Here is a 25,100-nt window from a genome sequence, read left to right as displayed (position 1 = left end):
CCAGCACAATGCCTGGTGTTCAGCAGCTGCCTCAGAAGGGGTACCGTGATTTCCATCGTTCGTATTTGCTCTTATACTTTCTTTCAGTTGTTTTCCCGTTGACCTGTGTTCCAGAGTCGGATCATCTTGTCATTTTCTTCTGCATGGCCTCTAAATTGTCTGTGTGCCCTTTAAACATGGCCCTCAAGAGTTCAATATAAATGTGATCTGAGCTCCGTGAGGGGTTTGAGTATTATTATTTGGGTCACCTTCCCTTCCCCACCCCTTTTTAAAGAAACAATTGGAGTAATGGAATGATTTTCATAGAATTAATTTGCAGGGAAACTTTCCATTCAAGTAGAGTTTGTCTTGTAGAAACCTGCATTGAAAAAGGACCCTAGTTTTGTCTTAATTTTCTTTATCTCGCAGATAAAGTGAGGCTCTTAGGTAAAGCTGATCAATAAGTCACACATTCCCGTGAGCCGTGAGCGGTGTCTTGAGGGTAGAGGAACGGGCTGGAGCCCTTGTCCTGCAGGCAGCTGTACATGTCCTTTAGCTGCTCAGGAAGAGAATCGGGTTTGAGGATGTTTGTAAGTCACTGCTTTCTTAGTAACAACTGGCTTTTAACTTGATGAAGACAGATGGATTGAAAGGATGTGCGCTCCCAGCCCAGTTCCTTTGCTGTTGTCGATACGGGGGAAGTTACCGGGGTCACAGTCTGATTGTGGAGGAGGGTGAGTAGTTAATCCTTGTGTAAACTGTGCAAGCTCAGGGCGTCTTGTGGTTGTGTCTTCTCCAACTTGTTCGTGTTGTTAAGCCTGGAGTTATTCAGGATTCCTTCTAAGCCTCTTTCAAGTGGAGGGGCTTTGTAGTTTTATGTACATACTGTGTAGGGCCACATGAGGAGAAAGACAGGCTGCCAGAGCATTTATCTCGATATGGTGAAGACTGATGCTTAGAGCGCAGTCTACCAAACAGCAACTAATTAAACAATGAAACCTACAGCTACGATTTTGCAATCTCCTCTCTGTGGTGTGTAGCAGCAGAATAGGAGGCTCTGGAGCAGAGTGCCGCAGCTGGGCAGCTGCCCGTCTCCTCCGTGGGCTGGTCTAGCCCCCAGGACCTCTGGGGCCCTGAAGTTTCTACATTATGGAATCTCGCAGGATTGCAGACCCCATTAGAGCCTGAGGAGGGCCGGAACGCTTAATTTCAGTGACTTGGGAGTTTTTTGGAGAGGTTTCTGGGAGCACCCCGGTTGCCTGTAGGGTGTGTGAAGGAGCACATGTTCCCTGGATTGTGGCCCAGGACCTGCTTGAGGAGTGTGTGAGCCAAATGTCAGCTCGTTTTAAGCTCATATTCATATAAGAGTAGTTATCAGAGGTTAATCACATCAGTCCTCTGCCGTCTTCCGCATTTGGATGATGAGCTAGGCTGCTGCGTCAGTCTCTTCTCTTTTTCTGGCTTTCCACACCGTGTTCCTAGGACTGGGAGCCGCCATCAGCTCAGGTACTAGCCCCACAGACTTTTTTGGAATATTTTTCAGACATGCCTCTTACACTGATGGAGTTGTCGTAGGAGCTTTCCATCTGTGAAACTCGGAATGTCAGTTGCTCTGATGGTGTGAGTCAAGATAAGAGTGCTGTGTGTGTGTGCGCGTGAGAGGGAGAGTGAAAAGGAGAGAGCTCATGCAAGAGAGAGCATGAAATTGGTTTCAGTGTTGACTTAAGGTTAAGTGAGACTATGGATTTTTAACCTGTATTTATGGACACTTTGATTCTTGTTTGTTCTTTACTATAGGAATGCATTATATATATTTCCTGTGTACTCGGGTTGAGATTTAATAAAGTTAATAATTTCTGTTACCTCATCAAAGACATTAAGAGAAACTGGCTCTTTTGTTGTTAAACAGCAAGAACGTGGAGGGAAAGAACATGAGGCCTCCTAGCACTGCCTTGATCTGTGCTGAGGGCCAGCAGTGTTACTGTCAGTGCCACCGGGTGAAAAAGGAAATAAAGTCTGAGTATTACTAAAATAGATTTACCCCACAGACTTCCAGAGGAGTCCCAAGGAGCCCCAGGGAGCAGTGGACCACACTGGAGAACCTCTCAGATGGCTCAGGGGCCTCAGACAAGTTAAAGGGAAGAAAATGGGACATTCAAAAGCTCCTGCCATCGCTAGTGGGCGGTGGCGGTGGTTTCAGCGCCTGTGATCCCGGGAGTCCTGGGTGACAGCTGGTCACAGTTGGTCTGTGACTGCCCTCCCTGGCTCTGCACATGAGGGCGGGAGTCAGTCCCTGTGTAGTGCTCACCCAAGGACGTTTGCTGTAATAGTAACTAGACAGCATGTGTGATCAGTTAATACACAAAAGGTGAGGCATGGGCAGGATGGTGATCATTTTTCTCCAGAAGGAAGACAAGATGCAAAACCATAAATACAAAATAAAAACTTTAAAGGTTTGAAGTTGAACGCTGTTTTAAAACGTCATTGCTCCTCGATGCATATGTAGTCAGAGTCTCTTCCTTTAAGGTACAAGGAGGGTGAGAAAGAGTTGAGTTCCATGGGTGAGACCTAAGCTCTTTTTCTAGTGGTTTCTGCGTCCACCAGCCCCCTCTGCACAGGTACTGCCCGGCAGCGGGCGCAGTGGCTGGAGTATGGCGCCCCTTCCACTTCTCACCCTACAGGACGGGGCTCAACACACAGCGGGACGAAGGAAGTAGAGTCAGCCTCGCCCAGCAGGACTCTGACCAGAAAAAGGGGCAAGAGGGGCATGGTTTAAACCTGTTTTCTTTTTCCCTAGTGAAGAGGTCTGCAAGCGCGGATTCACAGTGATCGTGGACATGCGTGGGTCCAAGTGGGACTCCATCAAACCTCTGCTGAAGATCCTGCAGGAGTCCTTTCCCTGCTGCATCCACGTTGCGCTGATCATCAAGCCAGACAACTTTTGGCAGAAACAGAGGACTAATTTTGGCAGTTCTAAATTTGAATTTGAGGTAACTTCTCTGTGTAGCCAGACCAACTAAACCAATAGGTGTGGTTTATTAAAAGCTGGCGTTTTCCTCATCATTTTAGGCTGATTATAGTTTTAAACCGCATATTAAACAGGAACTGCATGTCTTAGCACAGATGAAGCAGAATTAGTTACCGTGTAAAATAACACTGTTAGGTGGGTTTGTCGCATCACCCCAGTGGACTGTTTTGCTGGAGGGCTTAGGAGTCATTGCTCGTGCTTCGGGCCAATGGGGCTGCTGAGGTGGAGGGCACGTGCATTAGAAAGAAGCTGCTCCCTTTCCTTCGCTTGATAAAGTAGCTTTACCATCCAGCGCAAGCAGCTTTACGTAGCTTCAGATGCGTTGTCATTGCCTCAGCCTGGGAAATAAGGGAATGTTAGGGAGAAATGCCCAACTTCAGGAAAAAATATGAGGGAGACTGTTTTCATCTTGACCTCGGTAATGGAGAGAATGGTCTGTCATGTATTTCATGCACCAAGTCTCTCATTTATGAAAAGGGAGATGTTCCTTCAAAACCTTTGCTGAGTCCTGGATTCAATTAGCACATAAGGTTGCTGTCTTTCAGACAGTGTATAGAGCAAACTGCAGCCCCTTAACTTACTTTCCTTCCACTGTGGTCTCCTTTGGCTAACAAGGTTCTGACAAGGCTTTGATGCAGTTAGTTTAATGAGGTGATTATGGGAAGAAAGTATTCTGGCCAGCTTAAAACTTGATTCATGCCATATTCTGTAATAGCATTTGGATAGTTTAGGTAATAAATTATAATAATTTTTAGTTGAATAGATTGCTTCTTCTAGCAACTTTGCCCAAACATTAGGTTTTAGTCAATGTATTCATGTATTTTAAGGTTAAACAGCAAAAACAGTATTAAACATATCACACAATGTTAATTCTTAAGCTTTATGTTATGTGTTACACTTTTCAAAATGTTTTCATGTGTGTATTGCTTGCATTTTTAAATCTCTTTCCATGGTGCTGATTTTCAATCTGAAATCTGAATTTAGTTTTAATTTGAATTTGAAACTCTAGAATTTTAGGTGAAAGGTGAAACCAGTAAGCCTTTATCTTCATACACAATAAGAAGTGATTTTGGAGGACTGTTTATTGGGTATTAGTTGTTTTCTTGCTGCAGAATTTAAAGTGTGTTGTATTTAATTATACGTGTTTTAAGCAGAAATAATAGTTTGGAAATGTAATGCATGCACGCTTTGCTAGTCTAAATTCAGTCTCTTCCCCCTTGTCCGTTAAAGCTTCCTATGCCAGTTTTTCTGTCGAACTGGTCTCTACATTGTTACCAGCCTCTCTCTGTGAAGTGATTGCTCCATGGACATTAAAGTCCAGGCAAATGAGGCAGGACGGAACCTACAGTCACATCACAGGCAAGAGTGCTGCATTAGGAGCAGCCTCTCTTTCCAGCTCTGCTGCCTTTTGCTGTTCTGATGCCAAACAGCACAGAGATGCAGTTCCAGGATTCTCTAAGGCAGGAGCTCACAGAGGTGGAGTTAACCAGCCTTTCTGTGTTTTATCTTGGTTCTAGGTCATAAATCTTTTTCCTTTACCATTGTCTTTGCATTTAATCACCGCTCCCCCTGACCCCGTTTGCCTAGAGGCATAATACGAGTATTAACCCTGGGTCTCATTCTGATAGGATGAAGTTAAGATTTCTTCCTTGGGTTGTAATTGACTAAAACTTTGTCACCCTTAGATCAGAATGTAGAAGAGACTATGTGTAACATTGTACTGCTCAGAATCGCTGCAGGTTATTGCAATGAATGAAACATTCCCTCTGTCTTTAGCTTTGTGAAAAGAGCTTTTTTCAGCTTTCTTGTTGTAACCCTTGTCTATTTCCTAAATTTCAGAAAAGTCATTCATATCCTAAAGTACCTAAGATAGTGGATTAATTTCCAAATTGTTGGAAGGAAATGTGATTTCCTTAGCTCTGATGAAATACATAGGTATTGCAACTAACGTATGTGTGTTGCTTTAATGGATTTATCTTTCACTGACTATACTAATGCTTCTTTCATCTACATTTATTTTTATGGGGCCAGAACAAGGTATGTTATGTTTTCTATAAATAGATTACTTGCTTTAAGTTTGAAAATCTGTAATTAAGCATTGCAAACTGCATTATGATAAGACCGTATAAAATGGTTTCATCTTCTCATACATGATTCTTTTTCCCCTTAAGACAAACATGGTCTCTTTAGAAGGCCTTACCAAAGTAGTTGATCCTTCTCAGCTAACCCCTGAGTTTGATGGCTGCCTGGAATACAACCATGAAGAATGGATTGAAATCAGAGTTGCTTTTGAAGACTACATTAGCAATGCAACCCACATGCTCTCTCGGCTGGAGGAACTTCAGGACATCCTGGCTAAGAAGGAGTTGCCTCAGGATTTGGAGGGGGCTCGGAATATGATTGAGGAACACTCCCAGCTGAAGAAGAAGGTGATTAAGGCCCCCATAGAAGACTTGGATTTAGAGGGACAGAAGCTACTTCAGAGGATTCAGAGCAGTGACAGCTTTCCCAAAAAGAACTCGGGGTCAGGCAATGCGGACCTGCAGAGCCTCTTACCGAAGGTGTCCGCCATGTTGGACAGGCTGCACTCAACGCGGCAGCATCTGCATCAGATGTGGCATGTGAGGAAACTGAAGCTGGACCAGTGCTTTCAGCTGAGGCTGTTTGAACAGGATGCTGAGAAGGTAAAAGATGAGGGAGAGGGATGCTAACATGAGACATGGAGGGAGGCTTCCTGGGTCATTGGGTCCCAGCCGCCAAGGCTGCTTTGGTCAGGAGAAAGGGCTAGGGAAGCATCAGCTCCTCTCATGGCAGTTGCTAGTGACCAGCAAGTGTCAGTTCAGAGATTTCTCCTAAACTTGTTTTCTACTTTTGCTCATTGTGCAATGCAGTGCTGTTTTAGAAACTTTGAGTTATTGATTATTGATAGTTTGGTTTAGAATGCCTGTAAGATAGGTGAGAATGGTATCTTCAGTTAAAAGAGTAAAAATTTTATAGGATTATGTTATTGAGAGCGATAATTATGGATGTATTTTGCTAATAACTGCTCTTCCGCAACAAAGCCAGTGACAGAACACCATTCAGGTCTACTACTGAGCATGTTTTTAAAATAAAAGGTGAATAATGCATTAAAAATAAGAGCTTCTTGGAAATACAGGCAATAATTACTTGTGGTCTTGTGTTTTATTCTTGTACTCCAGACAAACCAGCTGGTCAAAGTGAATTCTTGTAAGTTACTGGCTATCTCAGTCTTAGTGATGTGAAAACAGGACACTTATTTATAGGAATGTGTTGCGAGCCATGAACGTGGGTGAATTGATCACTCTTAATTTGAGCCATTCAAGTTTTTTCATGGACAGGAGAATATTTTATAAAGTGAAAAAACTGCATTAGTAATTTTTGATGTAAAGGACCTTTCAAAAGGTGACAATTCAGTACTATTATTTGGTAAACTTTTAACATGTCTGTCAATGTGCTTATATTTTAGTAGTGCCTTTTCAAAGACACTAGAAAATCTTCCTTCCACTTACTGGAAAAACAGCTGACTGTCTCTGGGATTCTGGTTCAGGTCATGGTAGCGTTGCTAACTGATAGCCATTTCTTTTTCTGTAAATGTTTTCCTTGGGAACAACATAATTGACATCCTTTTCCAGGTAGCATCTCTATTGAACCTTAAGAGAGATGTCCTTGTTAAATTTTTCCTAATCTTGTTTTATTTTTATGTTAAACTTTATTGTTTGCATTTGCATAGGTTTTGGTTTTTTTTACTTCTTGCACTGAAGATCATAATCTTTTATTATGTCTCTGGATTGTCAGAAATCTGTGGACAAAGCAAAACTTGTTCAGAGACCTGTAAATCCCTAATTTCACCTAACGGGTCTTTAATTGAAGAGCAGTGTGGCCAATTAGGCAGTTCAGTATAGCAAGGAGGCTGGGTTGAGAGTCAGAAGATTGGAGTTTTAATTAGTCTGGGGGATTTGAATACCTCTTATCTGCTCCTTACTTCCTTCTCTATCAGAGGAACTCATTAGATAAGATTTTCTTGTAGATCCTGCAAGTTGAGAACTGCTGACTTCTGAGGTCTGGAATCTTCTGGGCCCTAAAGCCTGAGAAGTTGTCAGAGGAAGGGCGCTACCCTTTCTTGGTTTGGCCTCATTCCTGGGCCGTGTCCGTCATTTCTCTTTCTAGAGTGATTCCACATTGTCTTTTTCGTTCCGGTAGATGTTTGACTGGATCACACACAACAAGGGCCTGTTTCTGAACAGCTACACTGAGATTGGGACCAGCCATCCTCACGCAATGGAGCTTCAGACACAGCACAACCACTTTGCCATGAACTGTATGGTAAGATACCTTCGGAATCGGTGTATCCTGTGTGTGAAAGCATTTTAGCAAATGGGCGGTATTTATACAGATCATGTCCCAGCATACTGCCGGGGGGCTCTGGGGGGCCTTCAGAGTTACTGATTAGATGCTAGCAGCTGATCTCCAAGTGTGGAAAGTTCTTGGTGTTTTCAGTGTCTAAGTAGCTTGTTTTAAGTTTTAAACAAACAAAAACAAAATCAAGCAAACAAACCAGTGAAACTTGAATCAATTACTTGGCCAGTCCAACATGGATGATTTTTGACACTGGCTCCTGTGCTGCACTCCAAGGAGCCTACAGGAGCTCCAGAAAAGCTGCTCAGAGGCCAGCTGAGTCTTCTGAGCAGACCTGCTGTCAGTTTGCTGGCCGCCCTTCACGACGAGGGAGTAAGTCAGCCTGCTGCTTTCCTCAAGGGCGTCCTCCAGCTCTCCTAAAATGGGAGATTTCCTTCCAAGCTGAACTGAAGGGCTCGGATCTGGACATCAGCCTTGCCTGGAACCCTGGCTCTCCTCTAGGGCAATGCTTTTGATGCCCTTGGCCTGTTGTGACCAGACAGAGGTCTACATTGCAGGAGAAAAACCCAACCAACAATGAATTTTAAATATCACTTTTGTTACATTTTTGGAGTTAATATAACTGAAGTAAAACTATATCTTGTTCTACAGGATATATGGTTACTTCTGTAGATAGTTAAGCTTCTAGAAATTTCCTCTTCAGGAGCAAGGAGTTTTGGTTTGGACTTTGAGCCAACCTTATGAGAATTAAATACTCCTAGGCCTTATAACGTTTGTTACAGAGCATTGGAGCAATGTGAAGACAGGGCCTTTGTTTGAATCACTTTAGTAAGATGCCATTTAATTAAAGTTTGGTCAGCTAACTGCTCTAATTTATGTAGTTTCAAAGATAAGATTTAGCAATAAAATTTTTATAATAGACACCATCAAGAAAGTTTGTTCCCTGTTCCAGAGTTTGAGGTAAGAGGATTTCTGGGTGAAATGATCAAACCTGGGCATGGATAAGGAGAGCCAAAATGTTAACCTTTAGGGGACGTTTCTTGGAAGAATTTCTTCCTAAAACATTCCTATCAATTTTTCAAAATATTCTGAAACTTCCAACTAATGATGAAAGGCATGTTCAGTCCACTTTGTTACATACTTTAAAAACTAGAAATATTAAAATATATTTTAGAAAAACTAGACATGAACAGAAAATATACCCTCCCTCCCCAGCATTAATAGTGACAGATTTAGGGGGCTGGCCCCGTGGCCGAGTGGTTAAGTTCGCGCGCTCCGCTGCAGGTGGCCCAGTGTTTCGTTAGTGCGAATCCTGGGCGCGGACATGGCACTGCTCATCAGACCACGCTGAGGCAGCATCCCACATGCCACAACTAGAAGAACCCACAGCGAAGAATACACAGCTATGTACCGGGGGGCTTTGGGGAGAAAAAGGAAAAAATAAAATCTTTAAAAAAAATAGTGACAGATTTAGAAATCAGCAGACTGGGAAGCATGGTGTGGAAGACAGGAGTGTGGGTTGTGAAAGCAGAGGTTTCTAATTCTGACTCTTCTCTTTACCATGTGACCTTGAGCAGTCTATTTAATCTCTTTAAGCCTTGGTTTCCTAATCTATAAAGTGGGGATAATCTTTACCTTTCACAGTCTTACATTATTTTATTTACTCCATATAAGTAAAACACTATAGTGTTGAACATATAGGAAATACTTGATAAATGGTAATTATCGTCAGTGATGTTATCAGTCTAATTAAAGTACTGTTAAAATAAGTAAGAAAAAAGTATGAGTGATGTCTTTTTTAGGTATAAGTGTATTTTCTAATTTTCTACAATACACTATTATTACTTTTCTAAGTTAAAATTTTAGTTAAAAAAGAATGTGGTAGCCCTGTGCCATGCTGGGTGATAACTGTTGGGAGAGCTTTATAGGTGTATCCCAACCCTTGTTCTCAATACCTCCACAAATCCTTAGTATTTGTCTAGGACATTTATGTATGCAGAATAAGGACCTATTGACCTTCAGCCCTTTCTTTTGCTATCTACAGTGTTTTAAACACTTTTTCACAAAGAAAATGAAAATACTGAATATCAATGTGCAAAGCTGACAATCTTCAAAGAAATCATTTTAAAGGATACCAACAATGATGCTCATTCTACTATCACAAGTATTTTTTTTTCTCCCCAAATCCCCCCAGTACATAGTTGTATATTTCAGTTGTGGGTCCTTCTAGTTGTGGCATGTGGGACACCGCCTCAACACAGCCTGATGAGCAGTGCCATGTCTGTGCCCAGGATCCGAACCCTGGGCTGCCGAAGTGGAGTGTGTGAACTTAATGGGCTACCGGGCTTGCCCCCCCACTTTTTTTTTTTCCTACAAATGTTTTTAATAGCTATGATGATAAGAGTCTAGGCGTAGGTACCTTTAATGTAGGGACTTACTCTATTTGTGTGCAGGTTGCTTGTTTAGGCTGTGCCACCATGTTCCTTTGTGCCAGAAATGATGGAGATATGGAAAAGGTCTAACACGTGGACCAGTGCCCATGTGTAGGATACAGTCTGTTTGAGGCTATAAAAGTAATGCAGGACACTGTAAGAGAATCTAGGTGGGAATGAATACCCTCAGTGGTTCCCACAATAGAGCCATCTGAATAGACAGCTCGTCTCTGGATCCTAACAGAGGGCATCTGCTTATGCTCTTCCTAGCATTCCTTTTGGGTGGATTTTCCTCTTTCAGGATACAGAGGAAGCCAAAATTAGTGAAACTAGTCACCTGTCACTAAAGAGAGAGAACGCATATGAGAAGGGAAGGCATGGCTTTTAAAGGACACTAGTTAGAGCATGAATGCCTCAGGAGCCCGCTGATCACGGCCTTGACTGGCTGTCACAGCCTCACCCAGTGCCCTGTCTCCCTGCCGCTTTAGACACCCAGACATCTGTTAGCTGATTCTGGCCTGCAGATGCAGCCCAGAGGAGTAACTCAGGCTGGAGTCTGTGGCTCTCTAATCCCAGGTAAGGGTGACTCCACCTTGTTTAGGCTGGGGTCAGAAATGGAGGAAAAGAATGAGTGAAAGAAGGTATAAAGAAAGAATGGACAGGGGCCGGCTCAGTGGCGCAGTGGTTAAGTTTGTACGCTCCGCTTCAGCAGCCCGGGGTTCACCAGTTCAGATCCAGGCGTAGCACTACGCACCGCTTATCAAGCCACGCTGGGACAGGCGTCCCACATGTAGAGTAGAGGAAGATGGGATGGATATTAGCTCAGGGCCAACCTTGCTTAGCAAAAAGAGGAGGATTGGCGGCGGAAGTAAGCTTAGGGCTAATCTTCCTCAAAAACACAACAAAAAAAAGAATGGATAAGTACATTCTTTTTTTTTTGTTTTTTAAAGATTGCCACCTGAGCTAACAGCTGTTGCCAATCTTTTTTTTTCCTACTTTTTTCTCCCCGAATCCCCCAAGTTTATAGTTGTATATTTTAGTTGTGGGTCCTCCTAATTGTGTCATGTGGGATGCCGCCTCAACGTGGCCTGATGAGTGGTGCCATGTCTGCACCCAGGATCCAAACTAGTGAAACCCTGGGCCGCCAAAGTGGAGTGCACGAACTTAATCACTCGGCCACGGGGCCGGCCCCAGTACGTTCTTTAGGACGCTTACTTGGGTGAACTGCGGACTAGGTGACAGCGAGGAGGTTGTCGCAGAGTTCGGGGTGCGAGGCAGTAGGAGATTGGCCCAAGGACCATGGTGGAAGGGAGAGAAGGAAGGAAAAATGTAGAGGAGTTTGGACACGTTGGGTAATTAGATTGAGGGGCAAAATTGGGAGGAGCCGAAGATGTGTCTACAATTTTGGGGGACCCATTGAGAGGAGCAGTCTTGTGATGCATCACAAAAATAATAAATACATGAAGGACAGCAGCCTGGGATTGTTGAAGGTGTGCATTCCCCACCCCTGCCTTTGCTGTCATGGGAACCTTAAAGAAGATCGAAGGTGGACAGTGAAATACCATAGCAAGAACTTTTTTCACAAAAAAAGTAGGGTTTTTTTTAAGCCTCGCATCCTTATTTTTGCAGCAAACTGGTGGACTCAACAGAGTAGAAAAGCTTGATTTAAAATTTGAACACAGCATTGTTGTATTTCCACCCCAATTCATATTCCTTGGAGAAAGTAGATTCATTTACATAAGATTTTCTGTTGGCACCAGAAAGATGACTTGGGCTTATGTAGAAAGGAGAGCTTGTTTTCACACAAATAGCCTTTGGTTGCTAAGTATGTACTCTGTAGTTTCTGGGTTCTAGTTAAGAACTGAGACGTTGGGTTCCTTCAGTTCTGGGTGACTGCTTGTCAGTGAGCTCGCCATCTGGACCCTTGTCAGGATTTGAAGCCAAGAAGTGAGTAATAGTACATTTGTGTGCACCCACTTGTGTATTTGCTTGCTTTGTGCCTAACAATATGCCTTTCAGCTAGTTGATTTGTAATTTTTCAGTTTTAAAAATAGATGAGAGTTTATGGAAATCCAGATAGCAATATTATCCTCTTATGTATCAGGTGATTCTGCTGTTAAGAATGTGATAACTGTTGAGTTAGTCGGCTGTGCTTCAGAAAGTGCTGTCTAGGTTTCTCAGTCCTTAGTGAGCCCGCTCTTTCTGCCCCTTCCGCAGAACGTGTATGTCAACATCAACCGCATCATGTCAGTGGCCAATCGCCTGGTCGAGTCTGGCCATTACGCCTCTCAGCAGATTAAGCAGATTGCGAATCAGCTGGAGCAGGAGTGGAAGGCATTTGCGGCAGCCCTGGATGAGCGGAGCACCTTGCTGGACATGTCCTCCATTTTCCACCAGAAGGCTGAGAAGGTCAGTGCCTGGGGCCCCCAGCCCATGAGGTGGTGACCAGAACGCTTCCTCCTCTAATGTCCTCTCTACCTGTGGCCAAGTCCTTGGGGACTTTCATGTGGCACTTACTGTGCTTAAGAACATGACCTCTGAAGTCAGTCAGCTGTGAGTTAAAACCCAGCTCTCTTACTCCTTTTTTAGGCAATTTATTTCACCTCTGTGTTCCTTAGTTTTCTCGTTTGTAAGGTGGAAATAAAAGTATCTACACGGGAGGAGTGTGTTATTGTATAAATGAGACAGTTCGCTAGGGGCCTTGCGTGGTGCCTGGTACACAGGAAGTGCTAATAGGTGGTGGCTGCTGTTCTGTCTCCCCTCTTCTCCCTCCTCCGCCCCCTCTCTCTCCTCATTATTGTCACTTTAATGTTCCAGTTAGGATGCTTTGGCAGCAAGTAAAAGGATGCCTGATTATCAGGTTTAAACCATCAGGGGTTTGCTTTCTCACAAAACAAGAAGTTGCAAAGTGAAGGGATTCTAGCCATACAGTGATGTCAGGGCTGGGGTCTGCTCCTTAGCTTGGCTGGCCCTCTCCTCATGGTCGCAGATGTATGTCCCAGCTCCCAGCACCAGCCCCACGACCATAGTTTCCCGTGTAGGCAGGGATGGCGGTGTCTCTGCCTGTTACTTTCATCAGGGAAACGTTATCTTCAGAAGGTCTCTCCACCCCAGCACGCTTCCCTTCGGTTCCCGTTGGCCAGGAGTGGGGTGCATGCCCATGCCCTGGCTGCAGAGGAGACTGGGAAGGCGCGGGTCCAGCCTCTTAGCTTACACAGTGGTAAGCAGGCTCTGCCAGCAAGGGCTGGGGTGGAAAAGTGGCTTTTGGGTAGGCAGCTGACAGTGTCTTTCACAGTTACTAAGTTATTTCTATGGATCCTGCCTTCACAATGGCTTCGTTTGCTGAGTGCTGGTGGAAATACCTTCTTTAGGAGGTAATCTGTAACGTATGCCATTACACTCCCCACACCTCCGCAGTCCGCACCTCAGGCAGACTTGCTTAAACAAACACTCTGAGTGTGGCAGAAGGAGAGGGATTAGCTCGTGACTCAAACGTTGGGAGTAGAAGGTGTGCTGGGCAGTGAAATACATTTTCAAGACGTGGTGAAAAAGCACAGGAACTTTTAGCCATGGGGCGAGTGGTTGCCTTATTTTAAAGGAGAATTGTTGATAAAGCTTTCTCAGGGATAATTTTTTTGGGGAAAAAACTATAGTCATAAGGATTTGCACTGATGCTCCTAAGAAGGAAATATTATCTCTTTAATCTAGAAACAGTGTCTGTTGAGGAGTGAAGTCAGTAAAGCTAAGATGGAGGCCCCAGCTTGCCTGGGATTTTGGCAAGGCAGCTAGAATGTTGCACAAGACACTAATTAGTAGTGATCTCAACTCCAGAAACCTTTAAAGTATGAAGCAAGAGAGGAAACGGAGTGAAATATAAAGAGAAAAAAAAATTTTAATAGCCTCATGTAAAAGCTGTGAGCAGGGACTTCCAGGTTTCAGTAGGAAGGTTTTTCTGCTTACTGACCTCATGCATTTAACTAGTTTTGTGATAAAGGATAAATTAAAACTCACACAGAAAAACAGTTTTTTTTTTAAAGTAACACGAACCCTCTTTAGCATAAAACAGCACTGTCTCCAGGACTCTGTGGCTACCTCTGGTCCCCATGATTGTCCAGGGTGGTGATGTATTGTTCACTGGACATTTTTGTGAGTGGGAAGAGGAGCTGTGTGGTGCCTGCACATGTGCCAGCTGGAAGGGTAACGTAGTGTAGGCTACAGCAACCCCGTTGAGCTCAGAGTGTGTAAATTGGTAGTGGGCCCCCAGAAAAGTACATCAGTATGATATGAATAAATTTGAAACAAGACGAGCTACTTGGGTGAATGACAGATAATCTGAAGCATAATAACACGTAGGGAAAAATCTCTTTCATAAGCATGGTGGGATTTAGAATTGTAAATAAACCCATAAGATTAATTGCCACTCTGATGTGCCTGAAAATAATCTAGAAATGTGGATGCCATGGGGCATTCTTTCCCCACAATTTTTTTATTATCAAAAATTTCAAACTTGCAGCAAAGTTGAAAGAGCCTGGGGTGTTTTTATTTGGATAAAATGAATGGGTGTAATTTCTGGATTTGAAGGGAACTAAACTAGATGAATACATTATTGAACAGAATTTTGAGGGATCTTGCGTAAACAATAACAATGTTTGAAGTCTCCATGTGTATCAAGTGGCCGGAGAAGAAGCCAAATACAAGCTTAGGGACAGAGTTGCCTGGTGAAGCGGGGGCCTGGCATCTCTGATGGACCTTGACTGAGGTAATGAGGCCTGCACCCAGGCAACTGAAATGTGCGGAGGGGATATTGGGATGTCTCCAGAAAGCGTTTCCTTACCCTCAAGTAAAAATGTATTCTGTATCTTCCCCTTCACTGATCAAAGTAAGATCCTTGAAATTCTAATGCATAGAACACCACTCCTATTAAAGTAGTTTTCTTCTTCCCAGCAGACAATCACAGGAACAGGTCAACTTTGTTTTCTCTTTCTAGAAGCTTTGCCTTCCGGTTGTGCTTCAGCTGTTTCATAAGCTCACTAGGAAAAGGACCAGAAACTTGGACATCATAAGTTAGGTTTCCATTATAGCCACCTCTTTGAACCCCATACAGAATTTTCATTAAGAATTTAAATCTGATTAAGGGGATGTAGAGCTCAAATGTGAGCCAGTGGTCAATGGTCTTACCAAAGGAAGCGGCCTTCCCCATAAGGATGACAGCTCCCAGCTAGGGAGTTGTGTGCGCCAAGCTGCCCGGCCTCACTCCTCTGTCTCTGTGGGGGTTCTTGTGTTCGTATTTGCTTGTGGTTTTATAAACATAAATCTTAAGGTTAAAACTAGATGAGAATGACACTTGATAGACTACATGTCTTCCAAAGATGTCTCGTCCATCCATTCCCTCTCATGTTCTCTTCTCCAGTGAAGGCGTGTATGGTATCAGAGGATCAGTTTGCAAGTATGGAGACATGACCACTGTGTTAGCCATTCACCAGTGGACGTGATTTAGGGTCATGTGGTGTATCCACTGGACAGGCTCTTTATATTAGGAAGCTTTGATAGCAAATGTTATTAGAATTACATTTTTATAAAACAAAGAATTAGAGTAACTTGATTTTACTATACCTTAGAATCTCCAATTTTTCTGTTAGAAAAAAATGATCTAGAGCTGTGCTGTCCAATATGGTAGCCAGTCACCACATGTGGTTATTGAAATTCCTTAAAGTTAAATAAAATGTATTAATAAAATATTGTAATTTTCACATTCTTAGTCACAGTATCCACATTTTAGATGCTAAGTAGCACTCTGGGGCTAGTGGCTCCTCTGTTAGACAGTGCAGGTGCACATTTCCATCACTGCAGAAAGTTCTGTTTTTACCTTTAGAGCAAACCAGAAATCTGATCACCTTATTTTATCTATCACTTTAGGGGCCTCTGTAATTTGATAATAGCCAAAAAAGAAAGTAACAACCAGTGTTTGTATAGTTCTTTAAAACTTGCGAAGCTTTTAACACAAAATCTCATTTCATCTTTCAGTCAGGCCAGTGAAGTAAAGAGGCTCATGGTGTTATTGTCCTGGTATTCTGTTCGGACAGTGATTTGTCTGTGTTCCCAAAGCTGGGACTTTCGTTGAGGTTCATGAAGGTCTTTTACTTCCTGACATAGTAGCACATTTCCACAAACAAAGCAATTACATTAATATTCTTATAAATTTAGAAGTAACATTTACCATAAACATGACTTATCCTAGTTATCAGCTGGATAATTTTATCATAAGTCTGGGTTGAAATTCAGAGGAAAACAGTAAGAATACTGCTTCAGTATTCCCTTTTGGATTTCTATGGCAAATAATACGCATGGAATTGCTCCCATTTTAATGTTGTTTCACTTTATTAAAAGTATAGGCCTAATTCTTGGCTTGTAGTAAAACAAAAACATGATTTTCATGCAATAGAAGGGAATTGGAATAAAAAATGCATATATATAAAAGAAAAAAGTATTAATGAAAACAGGTTTATGATACTTGGAGTGATCATTGGCATATTTTGGTTCAAACCAAACCTGTCTTCTCCAGGTTACCCTGTTGGAGCTGCAGAGCCGGATTCACAAGTGGAAATGCTTCATCCGCCTGTGATTTCCCTGGGCAGAGATGGGAGCCATCTCCCTTAGAGTAACCAGGAGAGGGAGTGTGTTGGTAAAGACTCAGGGAATAGAATGATGACATAAAAAGGAAAAGTAGGGTAATGTTTTCTAGAAATGAAAAGAGAAAATGAGGAAATTAGAAAGAAACTCTGAAATTTGAATTCATGTACATGAATAATTTTTCAACCAGTCTTAATTTTTCTGAAGAGGAGAAAAGCTCTCTAAATAAATATTTAAAAAGTTCACACTCTAGGAGGTCTCTTTTCTTTGTCTCCTAAATCGAGCTAACTGCCTGTGCTCAGCTGCCGCTCCTTCACTAGGTGGTGGGGGTGGGAGATGGGTGGGAGTGACATTCCTCGCTGCGAGGATCCCAGCTCGCCTGGGTGGGAGGCAGAACAGGCCAGAGAGCTGAGCTGCTCCCAAATTGGAAGCCCCCACTCTCAGCAGATGGAGAGTAGTGGAATACATGCTTATGAAAATAAATCTGCTAATTAATTATTCAAGCTTTCCTTGTAAAACATATATTAGTCACTCTTCCCTCATCTGCTTGCCTCAGTTTTGCAAACCAGCTGACCCAGACTCCTGTCATCTTATATTCAGCAATGCTTTAAAAAAGTCACCATTATGCTGAGCATCAGAATTCTCAATTCTGATCCCGGCTCTTGAGTTGAATTCATTAGTTCTCTTGCACTCTCCTGTCTTTACCGCCAGTCTGGCCAGATGCTGTATGTTTATGTATTTTGTTTCACTGAGCACTTACAGCATCAGAGACTGAACTGGCTGCTCTGCTCTTGCCAGAGTACAGTAACCATCATCAGTCCTCATCGATTACAAAGTGTCAGGCTCTGTGCTAGACGTTCTCCCGGTGTTGCAATCCCAAACTGTATTTTTCAGGATGGTAATAGGTATGTGTAGGGGATATGGGGTGTAGTAGAGTGGTCAGAGAACTTTTAAACAGACATGCCAGTGTCCCCTCCCCCCATATTCACAGTGCATATTATCATATTAAAAGGCTCTAAGAGGTTCTGTTCTACAGGTACCTGTTGAACTTTGACACCAAACTTGACCCCAGGGTGCCTTTTCTTTGTGGAATACCTGTTAACACCCTGTTCCTTGGCTCTCTGAATGGGGTTGGTGCTCTGGTGGCACTCCGTTCAGATCTTCTGGGTGTTCAGCCTTTCAGAAAGCATTCAGAGCCTAGAGTTCGCCCCGTCTCATAAATAAAAGACAAAAATTACACTTGTGCAAAAGCCCCTGTAAAACCAAGGCCAGATTTCTCTCTGTCCTTGGGATATCTTAACCGAGTGAATTTAGACGTGCAGAATCCTTTTTCCTCAAGATTTCCGTGTGGCAACCGTCCTTCCCTGTGTATTTAGAACCTTGCTACATATTTTCAGGTAAGAGTAATCAATCTATACCTTCTTAGGATACTTTAAGAAATTATAAGTAAGTCACTGTTACTACAGGCATATATTAAAACTTCTTGAATGTTTCTTTTTACTGATTGCTTCAGAAAATTGGAGTTAAATCTATTTTAATAGTCATTTTGATACAGTGGTATATTAGTCTGACACTTCTGCTTATTGTGAAGTATTAAATAACTAAAACTTGTTTTCACCTTGTTCTATCAGAAGCAATTTAGCCTCTTCTTAAGAAGATGTTGTAACTCTGCTTTGTTTTGGGCCTTTTGTGGTGGCCAGTGTGCAGAAGCAATTAGCTGCTGACTTGACCTGATGACTTATTAATGATGATGGTTAACCTCAGTCATTCATATTTGAAAAAGGTTTACAATAATTTAATAATTGGCATGAAATGTGGTAATGGAAGAAGATAGAGTGAAATGGAGATCAAGAACACTTAGAACCCCCCAGCCTGAGCTAATTGACATTTCTAGAACACTCCACCCGGGAAATACTTAGAAACATGCCTAAGTCGTCAGACATGAATTTATGCAGCGGGGAGAGGTGTAAAGTAGTTTTATGACCACTCTTGTTGCCTTGATGATGGTACTGGGAAGGCCCCAGAGGAGAGGGTAATGAGGATTGTCCCTGTTTGAAGCCATCAGAAACCATGTGCTATCAGGTGACACCGATGGCCAAATGAATTGGTTTCAAGCCCTAAGATTTGCATACTGATATTTTTCTGAGCCAATACATTAATAATAAAGGAATTTTTATGAAGAGTTATTACTTGGGTGATTTATTTAAGTTCCTAAAAATGTCCTAAGTACCTGGGAAGTTATTCTAATATATATATTTTAAGAGAATCATAGCACTTTTCCTGCCTGGCAGGTCACTTACTCTGTTTTAAATGGTCACCCTCCACATTGCCTGGTAAGTTGAAAGACAGTGGGGAACTGGAGTAAAAGAGTTCGTGAAACCCAGGGAATTGTGTTGGTCTGGCTTAATTGAATTAGCGTCTTTAATTGGGGCTTCTGCTGCTTGCCTTTGACACTTAAAGCGTGATGGATGCTGATAGGATCTCCCCAGGAAATTTGGCAGTGAGTTCTCAGCTATTGATGAATCCTGGGCATGTGGGGGTGGCCAGGGAGAAGACTGGGGAGAGATTAGTTGGCGGCAGCAGCCTGGGACTGCCGCCTGCAGCAGATGCAAAGTGGGAAGGACCTGAGGGGTTCCGCGGCCTCCCTTCGAGTCAATGGGCACAGCTAGGGAGTTTAGGCCACCTTCACTTGGTCTCCTTTTATTTCCTGCGTGTATTTGCTTTTGAAAGGTAGAAAAATGGGCCAGCTGCTCATCCCAATGTTAGGTAAAGGATTTCAGATATCTTCCATTAGCATTCTCATGTAAGAGGAAACCTGGAAGGTTGGACCACAGCTCCCAGAGGAACCGCACCCTGCTGTTCAACTGAGGCTGAGGGGTAGGGGGACGAAGCTTCTGTGTCCTCCATGGCTGGCAGCACAGGGCAGTTGGGAACGTGGATTCAGATGTGGAATGGGAAGATTAACCAGGATGTCCAAAACAGAGAATGCGAGGCCGAGTTGCTCCAGTTGTGCTCCCAGACGTGGGCCGCAGAATCACCTGAGGCCGTCATTTCAAGCAGGTTCCTGGGTCCCAGTGCTGCCAGAACCTCAGCTGGAGGGCCGGCGGGGGGAGTTCGGGAATCCGGTTTGAGAACTCACCTTAATGCCGTGTGAGATGGACATTCAACCATGCTACCTTAGAATCCACTATGCTTATTTCAAAACCACGTTAAAAAAGAGTCATGTGTCAATACAGATGGTCATTGATAGACATAATCCTTTTTGTTTTGACCTTCCAAGTATATGAGCAATGTGGATTCGTGGTGTAAAGCCTGTGGTGAGGTGGACCTTCCGTCGGAGCTACCGGACCTGGAGGACGCCATTCATCACCACCAGGGGATCTATGAGCACATCACCCTGGCTTATTCCGAGGTAAGTGCTCAGTGCTGCTTCAGTTGCAAAGCAACATTATTTTTGTGTCATAGCACCAAAAGCTGAAAGATTCGAAGTTTTGTTAGCTTAGGAAAAGCTTATAGATTTCAAATTAAACTGCAGTTTTATTGTAACTTTTGACCTCAAGTTGGGGCGGGGAGGGCTAGTAAGTAAAACAGGATGGGGGCAATGAGCAGCCTTTTCATGGCCCTGTGACATTTGTGGATTTCTTTTAAAGTGCTTATATTTTCATCTGCTAAAATAAATGAAATTCCAGTCTTCTTGTTTACATATATTTAGGAAATACGTATTTTGCACGCTATTTAGTCTAGTCAAACTCAAGTTAGTCTTCCTGAATGAAGCTTTGTAGGAAAGAGGAAGAGTTGATGCAGCCTCCTGTCCTGAGTTGCAAAGTACACACTGCTTTCTGAAGTAGGTAAAGCTATTTGCTGTTCCAGGAGTCAAAATGTGGCATTTTCTTTATTCTTTCAGGGTAAATTGTTTATTTAATATGTCCCTGTTTATTTTCTGCCACCTTCCTCAGTGCCAGACTTTGTTATAAGGACTTTATGAATCACTTACTTAATGCTCCCAGCTCTGGGACATGTACTGTTATTAGCCCCACTGTTACAAATGAGGAAACCGAGGCACAGAGGAGAAGTGACTTGTGCTAGCTCAACAACTGTAGGAGGTGGAGTGGGGACATGGACCCATGCTAGCCAGCTGTATGTTCTCAGCCACCATTCTGCTGCCTCTGTGTCATATCATGTGCTAGACACAGTGACAACAACTACACATGGGTCGAGGTGTGTCACCCTTGTCATGTCTTGGTCATCTGGCCCTTTGGACCAGTCCACCTGTATGATAGTGGTGAAATTCCTGGAGGTGAGTGGGGAGCGGGTCGGAATTCTGCGTGTGCTTGCTGTCGGCAGGGTTTCCTCCATTCTCCTATGGTAGTGAGCGTCTATGCTAGGAAGTGCTAATACGAAAGATTACTATGCGACTTTAGTAAGAAAACACTTGCGAGCACCCAGCAGAGAGCTGGACGCAGAGTCTATGTTTAGTAAACATTTAAACCCAGGTCTTCCTTGATTTGAACCATGTCCACACTTGTCAAAGTTGTGGGGAAGAGATTGGCTATTTGCATTGCAATCTGGCACTTCCTGCTTCACCAAACAGCTGTCACTCTCCTGTCTTTGGAACAGGTCTCCTGACCCCTTAGTGTCCTTGGGTGAGGTAAACGGACGTGTGGCGTGCTTTGATATTTACTTTGGAATGTGGTCAAACCTTCTTCCCGTGAAAGTTGATATCTACGTGTTTGTTTTTCTAGCCACCTCTTTGCCTAACAAGATCCCTCCCCTTTTTTTTTTTTAGCACTCTTTTATGTTGTCCATGGAATTAAAAAATAGTCAACTCTGTATTATGCTTCTTAATTTTGCATACAGTGTTTATTGGCTAATTAGGCTATCTAGTTTATTAGGAACTGTATAAATAAATGATAGCCTTTTTTATAATAAAGGTGCAAATTGAACAGATCTGTAATTTTTTATCACACTGATTCACGAGGATTATGTGAATTCCGAAGAACGGTAAGTTCTTTCCCCTAGTGCATCATCTCTATGCATTGTCTAATTTCGAGCTGTAATATAGAAAGTGAGTGATCCTGTTATCCATGATGTAACTAGGCCTTCGCTCATCTCCTTACTCATGATTTTCCCAGGAGGTGCTTTGCGATTGCAGTCGTAGGTTCCAGACCACTGTGGGATTGGATAGCCACTGACAAGGTGATTGGCAGGAGCTGGGCTACAGTCTTTGCCTACAGGACTTACCTCAGAACCAGTCTGACCTGACCAGTGTCATCCTCCAGCCCAGCTGGCCAGTTCACTTCTAGCAAAGTACAGAATTCTCTCACTGTTAACACTACATTCTATAAAAATGGGGACATTTTGACGTGGGAACTTATTTTTACCTGTGGCCCAGTTTCATTAGATTTTAAATTAGTATGATAATTGAAAATAATTTTATAGCAAGTAAATAGCTTCCCAGGCTGAGGTCTTAAACCACAATTTTTAGCCTAAGACCATCTTTGTAAGTGAGCTGTAAATTCAAGGAGACGGTAATTTGAGCTGGATGAACAGAAGACTTGCAGCAGGACAGAAGGAGTGTTTTCTTGCCTTTTAAATTATTTAAGTTTTGAAATAGTTTCAGGCTACAGAAAAGTGTTAGAACAGAACAGAGAGCTCCCACGTTCCCTTGACCCAACTTAACCACCTTTGCTCTGTCGTCTCCCGTACACCCCTCTCTCTAGTCAATACGTCAACGATAGTACAACACGAGCATCCTACCCACAGACCCATCATGTTTCCTACTGTTCCAGCTCTTCCTCTTGCCCTTTTCTGGTCCAGGATGCTGTCCAACAGCATGCGTTATGTTTAGTGGACATGTCTCATTGGGTCTCCTTCACAGTGGAACATTGTTGAGTCTTTCTCTGTCTCAAGTCATTGACAATCTTAGAGAGTGCAGACATTGTATGCTGTAGGATGACTCTCAACCTGCTAGCCCATCCAGTTTTCCTCGTGGGCTGACAGGAGGGATACAGGATGTTGACCCCCCCCACCACTGGTGACATTAACCTTGACCGCTTGGTGTATGCTAGGTTTCTCCAATGTAAAGTCACCATTTAAAAATTTGTCTTTGATGGGCATTTTGTGGGGAGCTACACTGATGTAACACAGTTGTCTGTTCTTCATCAGACTTCTTCTCACAGTGTTAGCATCCACTGGTGATTCCTGCCTGTGTCAGTTACCTCGGTAGTGGCTGTCTGATGGTGGGCACTTATTTCTTTTATTCCTTCTATAGTTATTAGGTAAACTTCTGCAAGGAAGAACTTTATTCCCTTTCTTCCCGATTTATTTATTATTTCAGTATGAATTTACAAAATCTTATAGTCAATGGGTTGTAATCTACTATATTTTGATGCCTAAATTGTCCACATTTGCCAGCGGGAGCCCCTTTCTGGTTTTTTTTTAATATGTCCTTATTTGTGAGTTACTTTCTAGCACAACAAGTAGTTCCCAGGCTCATCTTGTACTTTTCCCTGCCGCACTCCTGAGATCAGCCGTCTCACCAAGAAGTTCTGATTCCTTGGAGTGTTGTGTGATGTTAGAAACTAAGATCTGGGTGCTCAAGAGTGCTTGTTTGCTTGTGGGGTGTCAGTGCTTCTAGGCCATCTGAGTGGACAGTCAGGAAACGCGTGCATGTGGCTATGTCCCCATCCATCCATTCTTCACATATGCACATACATCTACAACTGTGGCTGTATCTGTCTGTGTCTATCTCTATTTTAAATCCCATTTTAAGCATATTTTAAGTACCCACACTGGTACTTCCATTTCTAATCCAATCCTTGGGATTCTTTCCAGCCTTCCCCTTTCTCTGTTTATAAATCGCTTCTCAGCAAGAAACCCGGCTCCTTTTATCCTCAGTATATTAACTTATTTGTTCAATTAGTCTTTTGGCTCAGTCTTCTCAGCCTCCCAACCATTCTCTCTGGCGTCTCCTAGCCCGCACCCCCACTATCCACTTCCTTAGAAAGCCTGGCCCAGGACACCTGTGTTGGCACCTCCACCCCCTCACTCCCTCAGACCCTAAGCACCATTTTCTCCATGCCAGGAGGGGAGGGAAAGACAGGAAGGTAAGGGCTGCTCCTGTTTTTTAAGTGATTTTTTTCTTTTCCTAAATCAGTGGTTTTCTAACTTGAGTGTGCTGGTTAAAAGTGCGGCTTCTCATCCTCTCCCCTGCCCCATAGTGAATCTCCATCTTGAGTGGGTTTCCCTAGTGATCCAGGGACTCTGGTGCAGATGCTTCACAGACCACACACTGAGACACGTTCCTACCCTCTTCTGAACAGTCCTGGGTCTGCCCAGGAGGCAGTCATCCCACGGAAATTACTGCGCCCTGCTATGGATACAGGGTTATTTAGGAATAGGAATGTTTATAGGCAGGGCTTTCTCTTCCTTTTCCTTTTGTCTTCCTTCTCCTCCTTCCCTCCCACCCTCCTTCCTTCCTTCCACAATTTTTTTCCTTAAAGGGTGTCTACAGTTTATAGTCTCTGATGACACAAGTTTGCAGTGGGAAATCTTCCCAGCCTTTTTTTTCCGGGACACGAACACCTGCTTTTCTGTGTTTTAATTAGACTCGTCCCGTGTTATTCCTGTCTGTGTTTCAGCACAGGAGCATACCTGTGCCTCGTAAACATTGGCTTGCTTCAGCTTGCCGGGTGTGGGGCTAATATTGTCTGATGTAGGGGACCACAGGAGAGTGAAGCCATATAAACATCTGGGATAAGCTCTAGTTTTAGGAACAGCCTGTAGAGCGGTCATTTTTAACATTTTATTCTAAGCAAGCAAACTCATTAACTACTTTCTCAACAAACTAAATTCATACGAATGATTGTTCTCTCAGTGTGCCCATGCGTCTTGTAAACCTAAACACTGAGTATCTGAATTGTGAGTGAGACTGTGTACTGTGTCCACCCTGCTGCGGAGGGTCCTTGCCACCGCAGCTGCATGTGGCGATTCTGGGAGCAGGAGAAGGTGACTTCAGGGTTTAGTTTCTGCATCGGTTTCTCAGTTTAACAACGGTGCTGACTTACTTCAGCAGGGCCTCATGGAAATGACTGATTCGCTTCCTGTGAAGTGAGTCAAGCTCCTTTTTTTAAGGCACTGGGTGATGGCATGATTAGTGTTATTGGCATGCAGGAAAAACAAACAGTAAAATGAGTCACCTCGATAGTAAACGTACTGAAAGCATCTGTGATGCGTGGAGGCTCAGCTACCTTGCTGCAGAGTAACTTGTATAAAGCGCTGCTTTCAAAGCCTCATTAAGTGGTGCAGCGTCGCTGTAGATATGCAGGGGCTGTAGTCAACATTTGGCACAGCATCAGAGCCAACAGACCGTACAGCAGTCTCTGTCCTTATCCAAAACTGGAGGCCCTGTGAGGGCTTGAAGTATAGGAACAAAAGAAGTCAAACCCAGCTGGAACCTACAGAAATGCGTGTTGGGTGCATCCCTCTGCCTTAACTAACTGGGCTGCACCAGCCTTTTCCTGTTTGGTCTTTCCTTTCCAATTGTCCCAGGTAGACGTGTCAGCGAGTCAAACATGGTTAGGTTGATCTGGTTTTGAGTAAGACCCTAATAGCTGAAAGAAATAGAAATCAGCCTTTAGTAGAGGTCTGTCCTA

At 43.3% G+C, this 25,100-nt stretch overlaps 1 protein-coding gene across 6 annotated transcripts in view; it reads left to right on the top strand.

Moving 5' to 3' along the window:
- The window catches only part of TRIO (trio Rho guanine nucleotide exchange factor), a 356,186-nt gene that overhangs the window by 130,476 nt on the left and 200,610 nt on the right, over positions 1–25,100 (top strand). For all 6 annotated transcript variants that reach the window (XR_011430259.1, XR_002802647.2, XR_011430260.1 and 3 more), the window contains exons 4-8: positions 2,777–2,969; positions 5,179–5,691; positions 7,229–7,351; positions 12,034–12,225; positions 19,727–19,858. Coding sequence is in view for 3 of the 6 variants with exons in the window: in XM_023625830.2 (XP_023481598.1) it covers positions 2,777–2,969; positions 5,179–5,691; positions 7,229–7,351; positions 12,034–12,225; positions 19,727–19,858 (1,153 nt within the window). In the remaining 3 variants the exon portion in view is untranslated. The remainder of the gene's footprint in view (positions 1–2,776; positions 2,970–5,178; positions 5,692–7,228; positions 7,352–12,033; positions 12,226–19,726; positions 19,859–25,100) is intronic.

Source organism: Equus caballus, chromosome 21 (genome assembly GCF_041296265.1).
Source record: "Equus caballus isolate H_3958 breed thoroughbred chromosome 21, TB-T2T, whole genome shotgun sequence".
NCBI classification, from domain to species: domain Eukaryota; kingdom Metazoa; phylum Chordata; class Mammalia; order Perissodactyla; family Equidae; genus Equus; species Equus caballus.
Note: the sequence above shows the minus strand (reverse complement) of the source record. Positions and strands in the feature narration are given on the sequence as shown.